Here is an 18,214-nt window from a genome sequence, read left to right as displayed (position 1 = left end):
TGTATTCAATAACTGTCAGACTTTTCTGAGTTGTGATTAGTAATTTTGTTATAACATGCATGTACCATTTATATATTTTAGGGATTTTCTTCCACGAGGATCTGGAATTGTGACAAGAAGACCGTTAGTTTTACAACTTATCACTGCCAAAACAGGTAAGATTTCTTTCTCCCCTTCCATAACATATACACAGCAATAAGTCACAGCTCGCTCTCTATCTATATATCTATATCTACATATATGTGTGTGTATAGTGTGTGTGTGTGTGTAATGTGTGTATAGTGTGTGTGTGTGTGTGTATATAGATGAATATACATATATGCATGTATGTATGTAGCTGAACATACATACATGCATACACAGCAATAAATCACAGCTATATATAATGTGTATGTGTATGCATGTGTATATATGTATATATAATGCACGCAAAGCTCTATAAATTCTATCTTCTAACTGTTAGCTATGTATATAATATGTATGTGTATATATAGCTATAATTTATTGGGGGGTGGGGTTTAAAATTGTAGAATCATAGAAAATTAGGGAAGGGACCTCAGGAGGCCATCTAGTCCAACCCCCTGCTCAAAGCAGGACCATCTTTCACAGTACAATAACTGGGGGTCATAGAATGAAACTAGTAGGTAGTAGAACTAACAAAAGGAATTATTTTTTTTCAGACAGTATGTCATTAAAGCATGGAACTTACTGCTACAAGATGTTGTGGAAACTGACAGTTTGGCCAGATTCAAAAAGGGTTTGGCATGACAGGTCTTATGTTCACAGGGAAAGGTTCTCTTTGTTAATGAGCTGCCTTTATCATAAAACACTCTTTTTCTCTTCCTCGAGTCCCTTTCTTATTTGCTATGCATCTTCCAACTACTGCAGCAAATGAGGCAGTAGTCCTGCAGACACGTGCTTTCTTCCTGACTCATTCCACCTTCCATCTCATACAGGGAATAAGGGAGGGTTCCTCTGGAAAAGCAATATAGCTGCTTACAGACATGAAAAAGAGTGCTTAGCGTTTAGCTCAGCATGTCCCTGCACCAAGCACAGCTCCTGCTCAGGAGAGGCATTGTTTTAGTTTGAGCCGGCTCGCCCAACATCTATATAGATTGGGCACTTCAGCAGGTCTTTTTTGGCACTTTATTTAAAGGTGATTCAATCAGCTATTAGATAAAAAGCACCAAAAAGCTCCACTGAAGTGCAATCTATACAGACACTGTGGAGCTGGGTCAAACTGCCATGCTTCCTCTTCCTATAAAGTGCTGTTTTGGGGTTTTTTTCATGTCTGCCAGCACCTCAAGTGTTCAAGTACCTAAAGAATGCCATAATTCATATATACAAGATGGGGGTAAATTAAGGTGGCATAAGTACCATATTTCACCATGTGTAAGTCAGGTTTTGAAGCCCAATTTTTGTGTCTTAAAAATCAAACTTGACTTGTACATTGTTCCAGTGCTGCTCGCAGGGGATGGAGCTGCACCAACTGAGCACCAAGTCCATCCCCAGCCCCAGCGAGCCTAACTGAGCCCGGCGCTGCTCACAGGGGGCAGGGATGGGGTTGCGGACAGGGACAGGGATGGGCTCAGAGCTCAGGTGGTGCTGCCAGTGTTGCTTGTAGGGGATGAGGCTGTGCCAGTTGAGTGCCAAGCCCATCCCTGTCCCCGTCCCCTGCAACTGGTGCCAGACTTGCAGGGTGTGGGGCTACACCAGCTGAGTGCCAAGCCTGGCCCTGTCTGCTGCGATCGGTGCTGCCGAATGCCAAGCCTGGTGCTACTCGCAGGGGACAGGCCTGGGCTTGGTGCCTGATGGGCGCAGTCTCATCATTTGTGAGCAGTGTTGTGCTTAGCATTCGTCAGGACTGCTTGCAGTGGCCCCGTCCCCTGTGAGTCCAGCACTGCTCACAGGGGACAGGGCTGAGCTCAGCTGGGCTTGGCACTTGGCTGGTGCAGCCTCATCCCCTGTGAGAGACACTGGCAGCGTGGCTCACACGGGATGGGGCTGCTGCAGCCAAGCACTGAGCTCAGCCGAGTCCAGCCCCGTCCCTGTCCCTGTCCTGTGCCAGCAGTTCCAGGTGTGGCACTGTTCGCAGGGGACAGTTGGCGTGGTCCCATCTCCTGTGAGTGGTGCTGCCGGCCCCAACTTATACACCATGCCTATGAAAATCCTTACCTTTCAGATTGGAAAGCTGGGGGTCAACCTATACACCGTATCGACCTATACACTTTGAAATACGGTAACCTGAAATCTTGTGTTTTTCAACTTCTGAGTGCTAGATTTTTGCAGCTTAATTGTTTCAAGACTGTTACGTCTCCTTATTTTCAAGGCTTTTAATAGCATCCTTCCGAATCAATTTGGAAAAGATTTGGTGATTCGGCCATAGACTAAACAGGTAGTTGACACAGCTGCCTCCAGCTGGTAAGTCTGTTGGGGTTGGGGGAAGGGGGATTGGGGCTGGGACAAGCTGCCCAGACAGGGCAGGGGGCATAGGACTTGGGGAGGGAGGTGGGGGGGATGTGGGCGTGGCAGCGCTGGGAGCAGGGTCTATGCCCTGCTGCTGCTTGGCCAGCCAGGGCGGGATGCGGGCGCGGCTTGCTCTGGGCTGAAGGGGGCAAGCGGCAGCAGGGCATAGCTCCTATTCCCAGTGCTGCCGCGCCTGTCTCCTCATGCCGGCTGGCAAGTAGCAGCAGTGCCCAGCCCTCTATGCTGGTTGGCAAGCGGCGGTGGCAGCGCAGAGTCCCCACTTCCAGCACTGATGTGGGTGTGGCAGTGCTGGGAGCAGGGGCTCTGCCCTGTTGCCGCTTGCCAGCTGGCACGGAGGGGCATCAGCTGCCTGTTTAGTCTACGGTTGAATCCCCGAAGCAGCTCCACTTTTTTCAGATCTGATTTGGCCAAATTGAAATGGAACAGTGATTCGAATCTCTGAATTGAATCCCTGTCTTCTGAGCCAGCTGAATCCAAATCTGAAGCAAAGACTTGCTGTTTCGCACAGGCCTAGTGGCTGCATCCCTAGTTCTGCTTCCTTTCCTGTTGATGTGAGCAGACCACCCTTGAGAACCTACATGGGCTTTTTTGAGTCCCTGATGTAGGTGAAAATATCTCTTCTCCTTCCCTTTCCTTTTTCCCTCCCCCTCCTGCCACAGTTGATTTTCTGCTGTTCTGGGGGCTGGGAGAGCACCAGAACTGTTCCTACCCAGCCCAGCTAGGCAGTGCAGAGGCTGAGCTAATCTGTGGATGAGCTGGCGTGGGGAAGGGGATCCCCCCCTGCCATTTGCAACTGGAGCCGTCTTAGTCGGGGGGGGGGGGAGGGGGGACATGTACTTTAAAATAAAAATCTTACGAATTAGCACCTGGCTATCCTTAGTTATTTTGCTTGGCTGTTTAGTCACATTTTCTATTTGTTTACAATTAAAACAGATTACTTAGTAACATTTCTAGTGAAACATTCATCCTGCTTCCACCGCTCTTACAACATCTATATAAATCTCATATTGTCTTGAAGCGTCACATAGGAATAAAAAGCCTTTCATTAAATGTTGTAACTGACATGAGAGCCTTAAGCAGCTGCCAGTTTCTCTTTGCTTAGTTCTATAAAGTCAGCAATATCTAGTGGCATTTGTCAGGAGAAGTAAAAATATGGATGCTATGGGTGACCTTACAGTACTCTGAAAAAAGATCTCTGCTCCCATTGTTATTGGCTATCCTGATTTTTATGGGATCTCACCCCTCTGTTGGGGCTGCCCATCAATTTATAAATATGAATGTAAATAAAGGTGGCTGTATTTATAAATATATTCTGTATTACATTTACTCTCAAAAACATTAATCTTGAAAATATCCTGAGACTTCAGAATATCTCTCTTTATTGGGTGCCTTTTGGCTCAGATCAAGTGTAGTTCCTGTTCATTGCATGTGCAGACTATGAACTACTTTGGAAGAATACAGATAAGGTCAACTGTGCTTCTTTTAAGCCAAGTCAACAGCTCACATTGTAAGTGAAGTTGCCCGTCTTCTAGCGAAGAGAGATGAAATATGACATTTTAAAAACATTGCTTAAAAGTTGCCCTGAAAGAAGGAAAATTATCTGAATAAATACGAAGCCCTTGTTCTGTGATAAAGTAGAGTTTAAGGGTTTACTTCATCCTTAACAAAAGGGGAGAACAGAATTTTACTAGCACATTAACATGCCATAATAAACCCTGCTTTTGTGTCTCATCTCTTCCTAAATTATCAGAAAAGCCAAAACAAATATTTAAATTTAGTTTCATAATAGGATAACGTATGCAAGTGTTTAGTGGTGCATGCAGTTATTTCGGTAGTTTGTAATAAAGGCTTTCTCTTTGCTGCCTGCACAGATGTCTGCTCTAGGTGATGTCTGCCCTTCAGTATGCAAGGTTTATGTTTCAGATCACTAGTACCTACGAGGACTGTATATCCACCCTACCCATGCTCTGTGAGGAACACAATTTTGTCCGATTGCCCTGGATACAGAGCAGTCTGTTGCTGTCTTATCTGTTTTGGAGAACATTATTTGCTCTTAGACACAGTGACTGGCCTTCAGAGCCTAGAAAATAGAGGAGCAAATGGTGCCGTGTGTGCTTGACCTAAGTGACCCAGAACCAGGACAGCTTTGGCACTGGGCAGTTCTAGAAATTGGAAACCTCTCTGGTGCCAGAGACCTTGGGAACCTTGCTGTCAGGTGCCTTGGGGAAAGTGCTTGGCATTGGGACTGTTGTTTTAATTTTCTTCACAGTTGTGTATCTCAGTGTTGTATTCTCTGGTACTGAAAAGAGGTTTTTTTCCACTGGATGTTAGATAGATTGATAGAAGTTAGGGGCTAAAAGGGACCTCAGAGATCATCAGGTTCAACACCCCTGCTTAAGGCAGGAAAGACAACTGGGGTCAGATGACCCCAGCGAGGTGTGCATCCAGTCGTCTTTTGAAGATCCCCAGGGAAGGTGACTATCACCTCTGGGGTGAGTCTGCTTCAGGCTCTGGACTCTCTAACCATAAAGAAGTTTTTCCTAATGTCTAATCTGAAGCAATCCTCTATCGATATAGGCCATCACCTCTCTCTTTTGTTTTCTTTTTTTTGTTTTTTTTTTTGTTTTTTTGGCCCTACTAGCTTTGGAAGTAGCTTGTGGTTTGTTTCATTGTCTCCTCAGTGCACCATTTGTTTGTCCATTTCTTCCTCTTTGGCCCTGTATCAGTTCCCAACAGCTGAGGATATAATCTTTTTTTGCCCACAGGAGAATGGAGCAGAGATATGAAATAGTCATTGGCTTTCAGTGTCATTCAGTGGTCCACCATCTAGGGGGTGCTGTGTGTTTGCTCTTTCTAATATTTTGGATGATTTATGATGATCACAGTTGGCAGTTTTCAAGGTAGTTCAGAATGCAGGTTGGTATAGCAGGAAATGTTTTTTTTCAGATAGTGTCAATTCACACCAAGTTCTACAACTCAGCTGTGTGAGGATGGTCCTCTTAGCTTTTGAAAGCTCTTTAGATGCAGAACCTCATGATTCCCAGGGCAGACAACAGAGCAAAGGGGCTTATCTTAACCACCAAGGGCATGTCTGTGGGAGGAATTTGATCTTCCTTTTTCCTGAGTAAAGAGAAGCTTTGTTCTGAAGTCTGGTCATCTTGCCAGTCTGGGAGAAAGAAGACTCCATCCCCACAGTGTAATACACTAGGGCTGTTCAACTGGTGGCCCAAGGGTTATATGTGGCCCTTGAGAGATTAACATGCAGCCCCTATGCTCTCACCCAGCTGCCACTGCCCCTATAGCTCTAGCTGAAGAAGCAGCAACACCAAGTGGGGTTTCAAGGCTCCCCCTTGAATTATATTTGTGTTATATTAGTTAATAGTTCATTAGCATATATTTTATTGGATTATTGTTGTTGTTGTCATTGTTATTGTTGGTATTATTATTAAATTTGCCCAGCTTTACTCAATCATGCTCCATAACAGTGCTATCTGGTTTCACTTCTGTGTTTCTAATCTTATTTTATCTGTTGACCTGCCAGTGTCTGTCTTAACCCTGTCTCAGTGACTATTATCCAACCTCTCTACTTCCCATCTTCTGTCCCCTGTGCTTTCTGTTGCTTCTGTTTAGGCTAAATTTTCTGAACAAATACAGAAGTTCTGTATCAATATGAATATGGAATAAAGATGACATTAAACACTTTTAATAAGTTCTACAACTTGAAAGGCCTTTCATACTAAGTGTCAGGTGGAAAAAAACGAATGAGATCAAATATTGGTTTATGGTAGGGGTGCACCAAGAAACTTTTTTTTGGCCGATACCAGTGGCCAATTATTAACCAGCCATATTAGCTGATACTGATCCAATTGCCGATATGCAGCCTAGCAGCTTGGAGAGCAGCATCTGGCCAGTAAGTTTGTGGGGGGCAAGGGTGTGGGAGGTCAGACTGAGGCCCTGATGGTGAGGGAGGGAATGGGGCTGGGACAGGGGCAGGAGCTGCCCAACCGGGGCAGAGTACGGGATGGAGCCATGTGTGGCTTGTTTGGGAGTTGGGGGGAGTGGCTCCCACCGCTGTGTGCACCCCTGGGGGAAGCATGGGGGGCATGTGCCCCCCAGATTTGTGTGTGGGGCGAGGGTGGGCTGTATGCTTGGGGCTGTGCTGGGCTCTTCCTGGTGGGACTGGGCCAGAGCTGCACTTGGGGCAGGCAGCAGTGCTAGGAGGGGTGGGCTATGGGGTGGGTTACAGCCACCCCAAAATTTGCCATACCCTCACTCCCAGTGGTGCTGCCACCTGCCCTGCCCTAGCCACATTGTCAGCCAATTGCCAATGATATCAACTTTCCTTTTATCGGTGCCAGGATGATATGGACCAATGTATTGGTGCATCTCTAGTTTATGGAAAGCAATCAATATTTTAAAATTTGCTGGTGAATAATTAGAGGCAGGATGGCTGAGTCAGAAGATTAAATGTCATGAGATTTAGGTTTTACTGTTGGTTCTGACAGACTCTCTTGATGTAACCTTAGGCAACTTATGGCTATAATTTTTTCTTGTCTATAAAACTGGGGTAATACTTGCACTTCTTAGGAGTATGCAAGTTTCTCTTGTATATAAAAAAAACTCCTGGCTTCAAATAAAAGTGTTGCCATAGATGATCTGGTTTAAATACATGCGTTTGGTTTCCATCTTTTCTTACCCTAGGAAGCCAGATTGATTTGCCTTAAAACATACCTTTTCAGCTTTAAACAACTTAAAGATTGGCCTCGAGCCAAATCTGAAGAGACTCAAAGGTTTTTTTTTTTTTAAATTAGATGCTAAGGAAATGATTGGTTACTTGCCATAGATCATGCCTTTCAACTAACTACATTATATTGTATTACTTGTGATTAAAAATCCACCCATATAATATTCTTGTTTATCTCCAGTTCTGTTAATTATAATGCTAAATGGAAGGCAAATCACCATAAAGGTCAAAGAAAACTAGGGACTTTCAGAAAATAGGCTCATGCTCTTCCTGGTGAAGATCATTTAAATTTAGTTCAGGTTGCTTTTGTTGTGAAACTTATTCTACACATCTTCATCTTTTATTGCCACCTGGTGGCAAAATAGGATTTCCCTTACTTTTTTGCAAGAAGTTTTTTAACTCTGAATTCTGAAATTATTTTAAGATTCATTTTCTGGATTCACAGTGGGTTTTTTTTCTCTTTCTTTTCCCCTTAACCTAAACACAAACACATTCCACGTCAGTTACTCAAAACTAAAACTTTAAATAGATGTTGTTAATTTGGTGCATAGGTTAGCTTAAGCTAACAAAATTGAGGTAGTGTTTTGTTATGTTCCATAGTCTTGTTATTAGTTAAGAATTAAATTATAAGACTTTATATGAGATGCTAAAGAGCTCTCTCTTAGTAAGGATTTTCTGCTCTTGGATGAGCTAGTGCATTGTGCCCAACATGTGCAAAGCATTGAATGCTGTGATTTGTCTTTCATGGAAGATAAAGGTGCAAAACTCCTCCTTATGACAGATTCTGCATACTTAGATGTGTTCCAGGTCTATTTCCATAAGCGTCCACATGGCGTATCTGTTGGCTGTCTGTGAAAAGTGTTGCCAAGGCAGCATGTAACATCCGTGAGGAAAGGGAGTGTTGTACTTCTTTTTTGGTGATACCATCGCATAAATGCTGAAGAACTAGTAGGACCTCAAGGAAGCGGTCTGATGATAGACACTGTTAAGTGGTGGAGAGAAATAACAGTGTACCCTGAAGGCCACACCACAAACAAGGGCAAACTTGATTTTGGGACAAACTTTTTCTTTTCTTTGACTCCAGCAGCAGTAGGAAACTAGGTGTCTTCTGCTCAAAGTGTGTATCCATGTTCAAACCAGATGTATGGCTTCCCTCACTTTTTTTTTTCTAGCTCAAGTAGCCATCAAAATAAATCATGGACTGTATAATCGCTGTGCTAGGTTTCCTGCTAAGTTTGAACTGTGCCTCTCCTTTGTCCCAGATATCTTTGTTTGTATTGGATTGTAACTGTCTTTGAATTTTTTTCTGATGCTCATTTTGTGCAAAAATCCAAATTTGTGGTTTGAAACTTGAGAGGTTATATCATTAAATCTGTCAGACTGGTTATAAGTCTCAAGTCGTACACATCTATCCTTAGACTAAGGAGGATTCTACTTTAAAATCAGCCCCTTTACTGAAGCACCCTTGTACCCCAGCCAGGGCAGTATCTACACTAGGGGTAGGCAATCCCTGGCACAAGTGCCAAAGCGTGGCATATGAAGGCATTTTGCTTGGCACCTGCACCTCGGGGCAGATGGTGAGGAAGGTGCCAAGGCTGTACCGTCACAATAAGGATTCGGCCCCTCGCAGCTTCTCTGCCATCCGCCCCTGGCATGCCAATATCTTGCAAGTCAAGGTTGCGGGTGTTTTTGATACTCTGCCCAAAAACGTTGCCAACCCTGGTCTGCACATACTTGTAAATACTTGTAGTATTTACAAATACTATCCTGCTGCAGCGTTAATTAGTTTACTCCAGACTAATAGGGTCAGATATGTAGATGCGCAACTTTGACTGAGCAGCTAATTAGTCTACTGCGCAGTAAATGTCTCTTGTAGAAACACCCACAGAATATTAAATAGCCCTTTCTTTAATTCTTTACAGACTGGATTCTTTATTAAGCTGCAGAATTCCTTTCTAAAGTAGTGTTACCAATTCATGTCATGCAAGACCCTGACTTCATTTGTAATCCAGAATTATCTTATCCTAAATATAAACCAAAGTAATCATTAGACGTAAGAAGAGCAAACTGATATACAGCAAGGGCAGAGGCAATTACAGAGTTGGATGGTTTCTCTGTCACTGACAAGAGCATCTAAAGCTGCAATGTCAAGAAGAGTAAGGCTGATGATTACTCAAACATATGAAAAAGGAAAGCAAAATTTTCAATCGGACATTGGGGGTTGACTTCATTAGGTTGATTAATCATGGTAGAACAACAGAGCTTCCCAGGAAATTTACTGACCTGCTACCAGGGCCTTGACCCACTCTGTGGATGAGATCTCTTAAATTAAAAGGCTTCCTTTTTTGCATTCTTGTCATTTTCCTCATTTTTTTTCTACTGCCTAGCAGTTACAAGTCTACTTTAAACAACTTCTGCATATGAAATGGGACAAATTTTTTTTTTTTTTTTTTTTTTTTACTCGCAGATATATCTTTTAATGAGACACCATGAACCCTGAGGATTTCTACCCTTTGTGCAAGGACAGGGGAAATGTTGCCTTTGAGCTTGTAATATATTTTGAGTAGACACTGTTGCATCTTTAAAAACTTTTCACTGATCCAGCAATGCCACTTATACTCCAACATGGATGGAACCTCGGTTTTAGAAGTTTTTAGCCCAGTTACCTTTGTGAATTCCAGTGAGTGCAACTGAAAAGGTGGGGAATTTTTTCAGGTGAGGTGCGGACTGTTTTGTTCTTGTTGCTGCAAAACTTGGACTTGAAACGGACTCACACTGGGCTTTGATCAAAATGACAGATGTACTGATATACATCACCAGAGTTCTAGACTCCCTGGTGGTCAGATCACTTATCTGGAATATAGGGAATCTCAGTTCAGGTCTTTTCTCCAGATCATCCAGACTTGAACCCAGTTTCCCCTATTTTAAGTGAATTTTGCCACTAGCTGCTATTTTGGGATATGCATGCCATCTTTTTTTATTTTTTGTCAAAAACCTTCAAAAGGCATCAGATTTTGTCCCAGTTCACAATGTTGAATAATTCTGGACTCCTGAAATATTCACAAGGTGGAAAAGGTTCCTGCCTCACTTTAGACATTACTAACATAGTAGTTACTATCTGTGAGATCAGTTTATAATTGAGAACTGTAGTTTGATAGTCCTTTGAAAACATAAATCATAGTTAATTTTTAATAGTATAATTGGCGAGTCCTATTTAATAAGCTAGATGATGTGGGGAGAAATAAAAGATAAAATAAAAGGAACTATTTGGAAACATGTTATTCCATCTAGCCAGTTTGTAGGACTCTTCTGCTGTCATCAAAATTGAAGTAGCCTGTTATCACAACTTTTGTAGTTGTAGATTATAGCAGTGTTTCTCAACTAGTGGGGCGCAAAGGTTGTGTAGATGGGACTTATCTGAATAAAGTGGCATTCCTGAGAAAGGTAGGGGGCCTGCAGGCTTGAGATTCTTTGGGAATACACTTCTTGGGAAAAGTGGGGTTTTGTTTTTATCAGGGTGGGACCAGGGTTTTTTGACAAAATGGTTGGTAGGACGTAAGGTGCAAAAGGTTGAGAACCACTGCATTATAGCACAGAATTAAATGTGTTGGAATTTTTTTGTTTGTGAGTCTTCCATTATTCTTAAAATGCAGCACTGGCTTTTAAATAGGTGGTGTTTGAAATAATTAGGTAGCTTTCTGTTTTGCTTCTGGTGGAAAAAAGTTTTATATATTTGCTCTTCTTTCACTCTCTTGAAAAGTATTCTCTTCTTAACATGCCTTGGGTTTTAAGAAGAGAGACCTGAAAATTAGGCATTAAGAAGAGTCAATCTAAAACAATTACATATTATCAGATCAGTATCCAGTATGTCTGCCTGGAATGGGAAGGGAGCCATATGCAGGGGAGACTGAGGCAGAGAGCTCTTTCATCTTTGACCTATATTTAATCCAATTTTTAAAAATTGGTCATCTCTACTTGCTGACTAATTTCTGCGGGGCAATTTGAACAAAAAAAATAAGGAAAACCTATTGTAACCATTAATATTTCTTGTTATGGCATGAAAGCTTTATTAATCATAGAAAATTAGGGTTGGAAGGGACCTCAGGGGATTATGTTCAAACCTGTTTTTATGGTGACACTAGCAGAATTAAGCTGTTGGTTGCACTATCAAAGGCAGTCCAAAATGTGCAGGGGATAAAACAAAGCCCCACTTGTTTAATTTAATTTTTATTCTGCAGACTTACTTGGTGCATAACACTTCATAGGTTTTGCATTTTATTTCAACCTAAGTCTTTGGAATTGGAGAGATCACAAATATTACTGGATCTATTTTCTTGTTGATGGTTACTTACCTGGTTAAGTACAGTCTTTCGTTCAAGTTGCATGATAGTTATTACTGACATTAACAGGCAGGGTCTCTTTCTTTTACTAAGAGTCAAGTGGAACAAAGAGAAGCTTCTTTTAACATCAGCTGTATCCGTCACACCATGGAGTAAGCAGACCATACACTAAATGCTAACTGTTTCTGTTTTGCAATATTCTCCTGGAATATCTGATGAGCCATCATATGAAAACTGTAGATAAGAATGCAGTTTTCTTTACACAAGGACTTCCTTTTGTAGAATTCTATCAGAATAGGACCAAGCTGTCAGCATAATTTTATTTTGACAGCAGTCTTCCATTTTCTGTGATCAGATGTTTTACAAGCTTAATCTTTCTAGATGTGGCTAGCCTACTGGGTTACTAATTACTTAATATTGTGGATCATGTATATATTTGAAAAAATTCAGACATACCTTCTTTTTGGAAGTAATTTAATATGTTGCATGTGTAAAACCCCTACTAAATGTTCTTGTACAGTCTTTTCTAAAAAAAAAAATCACAAAAGTTACATTAGAATTTGTAAATTGTCAAAGGTAACCGAGAAGGTTTTACTTACCAATATTTTTATAGATCATCTATTGAAATACATTTCCTAATTTTTCATATGCTTCAAAGAAGGCATTAATATTATTTTTGGATTCCCCCTAACCTGTACTTTTGAAACCAGAAGGACTGCAACATTTTAAAGAGAAGAACATTTTCCCTTTTTGCTTTCAGCTTATTTAGCTATCATCCTTGATGCATACATTTTATGTTTTAATTTCATTTCTTTGTACAATTGAGACGATATCACTTCCAGTAAGAAAATGGCTTATGGAAGGTTCAGGAAACTACTGATGCTCGTTACACTTTCTTAATCACAGCTCAATCCAGCTGTTGCCAGTCTCATCTGCTATTGTGTCCTGAGCAAGTTTTTTTCATCTACACAAACATATCTTCCTCTGTGAAAATATGATTAAATATGTGGATTAATCCCGTGTGGTACTGCTAAATTTGATTGAAATGCAAAGAATTAAATTCCTAGATTTCCCCCCCATTTACTCCATTTTCTTTCTTTCTTTCTTTAAAACCACAGTTCATTTGGATCAGAGATCATCATCAGGAATTGCATTAATGATTATTAATTATATACCAAGCCATTCTAATTGCCTCTATACTAGTGGAGTTGACTTTATGTACTATTTCTCCGTGTGGAGGAAGAACCTTCAACTCTAGGGTGATGAATCATGCTTCTGGTACACAACTGACAGGGTAGAAAAGTACAAAGGAGAGTGACTGTACACTTCAGGACTTGGCTGCAAGGTTATAAGAAGATTAATCCTATGATTAATAAAGAAATAAAACAAAAAATGAGAATATATCAACCATTCTTCAAAGCAGGGAGATTCATGACAGATATTCTACATGGGCAGGAGGATAAGTTGTATGGTGACTGGTGAAATGTATATATTATAAATTCTTTTTTTTTCCCCCCATGCAGAATCATCAAAAAGAGTTGGGGAAATCTCTAAAGCTTTTAATTTATACTGCTGGGATTTCATATGGATTCTCCAGGGAAAATGAGGGTCTCTGTACTTAAAAATGAATGTTTAGGTTTCATTTAGAAATGTACAGGGATTCTCTGTTAAAATACAGAGTAACATGGAATCTTAACATTTCAGGAAAAAAATAATTTTCTCATGGCACACAACTTGTATTCCTTTTCCCGGGTTCAGTGATACATTGCAGGTAAATGGAATCAGATGTAAATACACTGATCTGTTTCTTCGTCCGTTAATTTACGTTTTATTTATTTGAACCCCATATGTTGCTTCAGAGGATGGGCTGTAAAAGATAAAAACAATAATTATATCCAGTAAACCCCCTTTTTAACCCAACCCTTTTCATTCTGGGCTGTCTTTCATCTGTAGCAGTGCTGTTTAGAACGTGTGTTCATATTCACGACACTTCTGAACTCCTCAATGAGTTCAGCATGCATTTTTGGCATTATTATCTAAAGATTACAAAACAATTGTCTTGTAATCTTAAAAACCTTAGGTAAAACGCATATGTTTGTTACAGAACATGCTGAGTTTCTACACTGCAAAGGGAGGAAGTTTACAGATTTTGATGAAGTTCGTCAAGAAATTGAAGCTGAAACAGACAGAGTAACAGGAATGAATAAAGGCATTTCTTCAATACCTATTAATTTAAGAGTATATTCACCACATGGTAAGTAAAGCCATTCTACCCTGTATTCAGTAGTTTAACATTTATATATAATCACTTGTGTGTGTGTGTTCTCATCGTTTGACCAAGTAAACTTCCAGAAAGACACAGTTCATAAAAGTGGCTTCAAGTAAAGGTTCTGAGTGTGTAATTTGTATATGTTCTAAAAAGTCTTGTACTTACTAAGATCCTTCTCTTTTCCTTAACATTGAAACCTCTCTGAATTGTGAAACTGGCCTATTGTAGGTCCCTGTTTTTTACAGTGGATACAATCACTGAAAACCAATTTTAAAATATATTAAGATATGGTATGTCAAGCTGCATTCTTTGAGAGATGCCTTACTACTACAACCTGTGCTTAGCCTCACTACTGAATTTGGGTCTTGCCAATCACCAGTGGTTATGATAAGAAAAGGCTGCAGTAAGGGGATGCAAGAGCAGTCTTTGGCACAGAGCAAGGAGGGCTTGGGCTCTGTGTAGGGTTGTCATCCAGCAGTGGAAGCTAGGTTGCAAGCAGCAACCTGCTATTAAACATTGCTGACCCCTGGCATAGACCATAAAGGTTTTTTCCCTCATCTGTCAAGCGGATAGGTAGTAGCTAGTCTAGAAAAAACATTTTGCTTTGTAACTTCCTCCAAGAAGGCTTTCCCACTGGTTGCTACCTTTTGTTGAAAAAATATCTCTGTATGTTTTTATTTTTTTTGCCAAGGCCTTTTTTCTTTCCGTCTAAACTGATGTCTTGATCAAGAACAAAAAGAGCTTAAATAAGTAGGGGAAGAAGCAGGGATGATGCTGTACCTGACTGACAGCTTTAATCTTCTAAGTGGGAACATTCTGCACTCAAATGCTTCAGTATTGTACAAACCTGCCACAACTATTAAGAGCTGAGCTGGAGTGGGATATCATGCTTTGCCTTATAGCTCATCAGTGGAGAGGATTCTCTTGGATGTTCAGAATAATTTGAGCAATAGAAGGGCTGAGGGGTGTGTGTGTGTGTGTGTGTGTTTCCTGTCACCTGCTGTGGTACAGTCCTTTGAGTACAGCAGGTATTGCCTAAATCAAATGATTTAGTTTAATCTACATGGTCTCCTCCATCTGGGAATCCTTTTTTTCCTGCTCAGGAGGCTGTATAAGAAGAATACCCTGTCACTCCAACTCACTAACCACCCTTTTTTGGCTCCCACAAGTAAGGTTGGCATTCAGTTGCAAAGTCGATCCTATGATAGCATAATGAAAATCTCCATCTTCCCTTTTTTTTATTGTTCCTACTTCGACTTCTGAGAATTTCCTGTAATTGTGAATGGTCAAATTGATTCTACTGACAGAATTTTAGCTCCTGAAAATGCTGTGCTCATTTGGTTGGACCTCATTTCAGTAATGTCTTAAAAGAACCTGCTGGGGACTGAATGGCCCAAATATTGGCCTGCCTTAAGATATTTACTGTCCTGTTCAAGTTGGTTGAGATCAAAGCTTGGATGTCTGAAAGCTTTGATTGTCTCAAAGTTGTCTTCACCTCCAGCAATGCTGCCTAGCAGAGCTCACATATGCCCTGCTTTGAGAATGATCCAAGAAAATGTGAGTAGCTACCTTCCAAGTCATAATTCATAATAAACCAGTTCATGTCTATATGCAGTCATCTGCTTTGCAGTTGTACTGCTTCTCAGTTGTGTCATCTCTACTTCTGCTTTTAAAATGGGTAGCTATAATGAAAGTGGCTCAAATGGCCAAGAAGTGTCCAGGAGTGTCACTTGCAAATCAAGGGAAATGGTTCTTCCACGGTATTCAGCAGTGGTGAGGCCTCACCTGGAGTACTGTGTCCAGTTTTGAGACCCACACTTCAAGAAGGATGTGGACAGTTTGGGAAGAGTTCTGCAAAGAGCAGCAAAAATGATTAGAGGTCTTGGAAGCCTGACTTAATAAAGGCTGAAAGAACTAGGGGTGTTTAGTTAGGAGAAGAGAGACTGAAGAGGGGATTTGATATCAGTCTTCAAATACCTGATGGGTAATTACAGTGAGGATGGAGATGGGCTTTTCTCTGTGACCGTACAGAACTGAACTAGGAGCAATAGCTTCAAGCTTCAGCAGGGGAAATTTAGGTTGGAATTTAGGAGGAAGTTCTTGACTATAAGGGTGGTCAAGCATTGGATCAGGCTGTCTAAAGAACTTTTCAAATCTCCATCCTTGGAAACTTTCAAGAGCAGGTTAGACAGACCCTTGGCTGGGATAGTTTAGTTGAGGACAATCCTGCCTTGACCAGGGCGCTGGACTAAATGACCTTGTGAGGTCCTTTCCAGCACTACTTTGCTCTGATCCTATTACACCTTCTTGCCTGTAGTTATTAGCTTGGTACTTGTGCTTCTTGAGGGGAGAAAGTTTCCAGTTTGTTTTCACTTCTGTCGGATCCTGTGCACAATCCAATTTACAGTTCAGCTGGTTTCTAAAGTTCTAGAAAACTGAAGAACCGTTACACTGGAACAGTGGTCTCCTCTGGGGCCAGGTCTGAAGAAGCTTCTGTTGGTAAGCTTTTCAAAGCTATCACCTGTTTCTTAGGTTCCACCTTCCATAAAGACCACTGTGTGGATCCATACTCAGTAGCTAAGTAAAACCTTCATTGGGTGATAAAATTGCCTCAGACGGCCGGAGCCGACTTGAGGAGGATCGCTGATTACTCAGCTGTCAAGCGGGCTGGTGGATGGAGAGGCGGGACACAGCGTATTGGTTGCAAAATAACTTTTACTTTAACTTTACTTACGCCGCTGGTGGCCACGACGCAGGTGGTAAGGTTGCTTGTGTAGTTACAGGTAACTGGCAACAAAACGAGCCGGCGAGTTTGTAGACAGTAACAAGCATGCAGGATGAAGGATACGTTGGGAACAGACTGTGACGGGGAGGTGTTGGAGGGTGATCAGTCTGCCAGCTTTTCTCTGCCACATGGCAAAGTTCTCCGTACTCTACCACGTGCTCAGAGCTCTCCGACTTGGGCGGAAGCTGCACGGTTTTTTTTACGTTTAGAGTAGCCAATAACAGACTGCCAGGTGGGAATAGCTAATGAGGCAGAACGTACCAAATTTGAAAGTAACTGCGGTTATTCAGGGCAGTTCTATTGTGACAGGGGCACTCAACTCATTTGGTTATGACAAAAATCAATTCAGCCTCTTGAGTCCTAAAACGACCTTTTCCTAAGAGAGACAGTCTAGTCCCGTAGTGGATTTTTACACAGAAATCTGCAGGGTCAGGCAAAGATTCCCAAGTTACTTTGGGTTCCAGGAGCAGTGTAGCTATAGTAGTGTGGTATTGTGTGTGGAATAATATACGTTGCCTCTTAGCAGAGCTAATTAGACTGGGCAGAGCATTGTGCCACTGAGGCTGTCTTATTTTTAGTACCCATCATGTTAGCAGGGGTTGGGCTGGCTACAGCAGCATCAGAGACTGGGCCAAGAATGACAGCAGCTACAGCTCTTGTGCCCCTTCTAAGAGGGTGATCAGGAATTGTGCCCTGGTTGCCCATCTCATTAAATTATTACCTGTATTGATATTGGCCTGTAATGTAGAGCATGTAAAACTTGTTTGTTGGATAACTTTGAAATGTCTAGCATATGTACAGTCCTTTTTTCACAAATTCTATGTTTAGTATCTAATAATATTCTTAGAAGTAAGACACTAGTTGAAAAGTGCTGCTGTTGATAATTGTAATTTTGTAAGTTATGTTAAGTCCTGATTTGAATTGTTTGTTGCCATTGTGCTACAAATATTGTGTACCTTTTTAAAGCTAGTTTATATAAGGTTCTCTGTACTTCTAAAGTAAACTATATAAATTGATGTGTCAATATTCACTAGGACTTCAGACTTTTGATTCATTCGTACTCTTTCCCGGCTTCATGTTACGTATGCTACACAATTAACTGGTTAATCATGCAATAAATTTATACCAGCCACACATGCAAAGTAATTATCTATGACAAAAATAACTGTCCAGCTATAAAAAGACCCAATCAGCTACAAAGTTAGTGCTTCAAGATTGTAACAACTCTATAGCTGGTTTCTATCCAGCTTTAATTTGAATGTGTAGCAGGGACCTAGGTGTGCAGTATTGTTAGTAAGGCTTGTGGTCTTGTGTCTTTTCAGTGTTAAGCTTGACCCTTATTGATTTGCCTGGAATCACTAAAGTGCCAGTAGGGGATCAACCTCCAGATATTGAACAACAGATAAGAGAGATGATTATGCAATTCATCTCTCGAGAAAACTGTCTGATCCTGGCTGTGACTCCAGCCAACACTGATCTTGCCAACTCGGATGCATTGAAGTTAGCTAAAGAAGTAGACCCTCAAGGTAAGTATGAAAGAATGTACACCTTTCTTGTCCTAAAAATATTGTTAGTTAAAACATATTATA

General features: G+C 41.2%; 1 protein-coding gene across 11 annotated transcripts in view; it reads left to right on the top strand.

Moving 5' to 3' along the window:
- Positions 1-18,214, top strand: part of DNM3 (dynamin 3) — a 332,054-nt gene that overhangs the window by 44,201 nt on the left and 269,639 nt on the right. For all 11 annotated transcript variants that reach the window (XM_059728288.1, XM_019486507.2, XM_059728290.1 and 8 more), the window contains exons 2-4: positions 82-155; positions 13,676-13,825; positions 17,948-18,151. In XM_059728288.1, coding sequence (XP_059584271.1) covers positions 82-155; positions 13,676-13,825; positions 17,948-18,151 — 428 coding nt within the window. The remainder of the gene's footprint in view (positions 1-81; positions 156-13,675; positions 13,826-17,947; positions 18,152-18,214) is intronic.

Source organism: Alligator mississippiensis, chromosome 5, assembly GCF_030867095.1.
Source record: "Alligator mississippiensis isolate rAllMis1 chromosome 5, rAllMis1, whole genome shotgun sequence".
NCBI lineage: Eukaryota > Metazoa > Chordata > Crocodylia > Alligatoridae > Alligator > Alligator mississippiensis.
The sequence above is the reverse complement of the archived record's forward strand: the minus strand, read 5'-3'. Positions and strand labels throughout refer to the sequence as shown.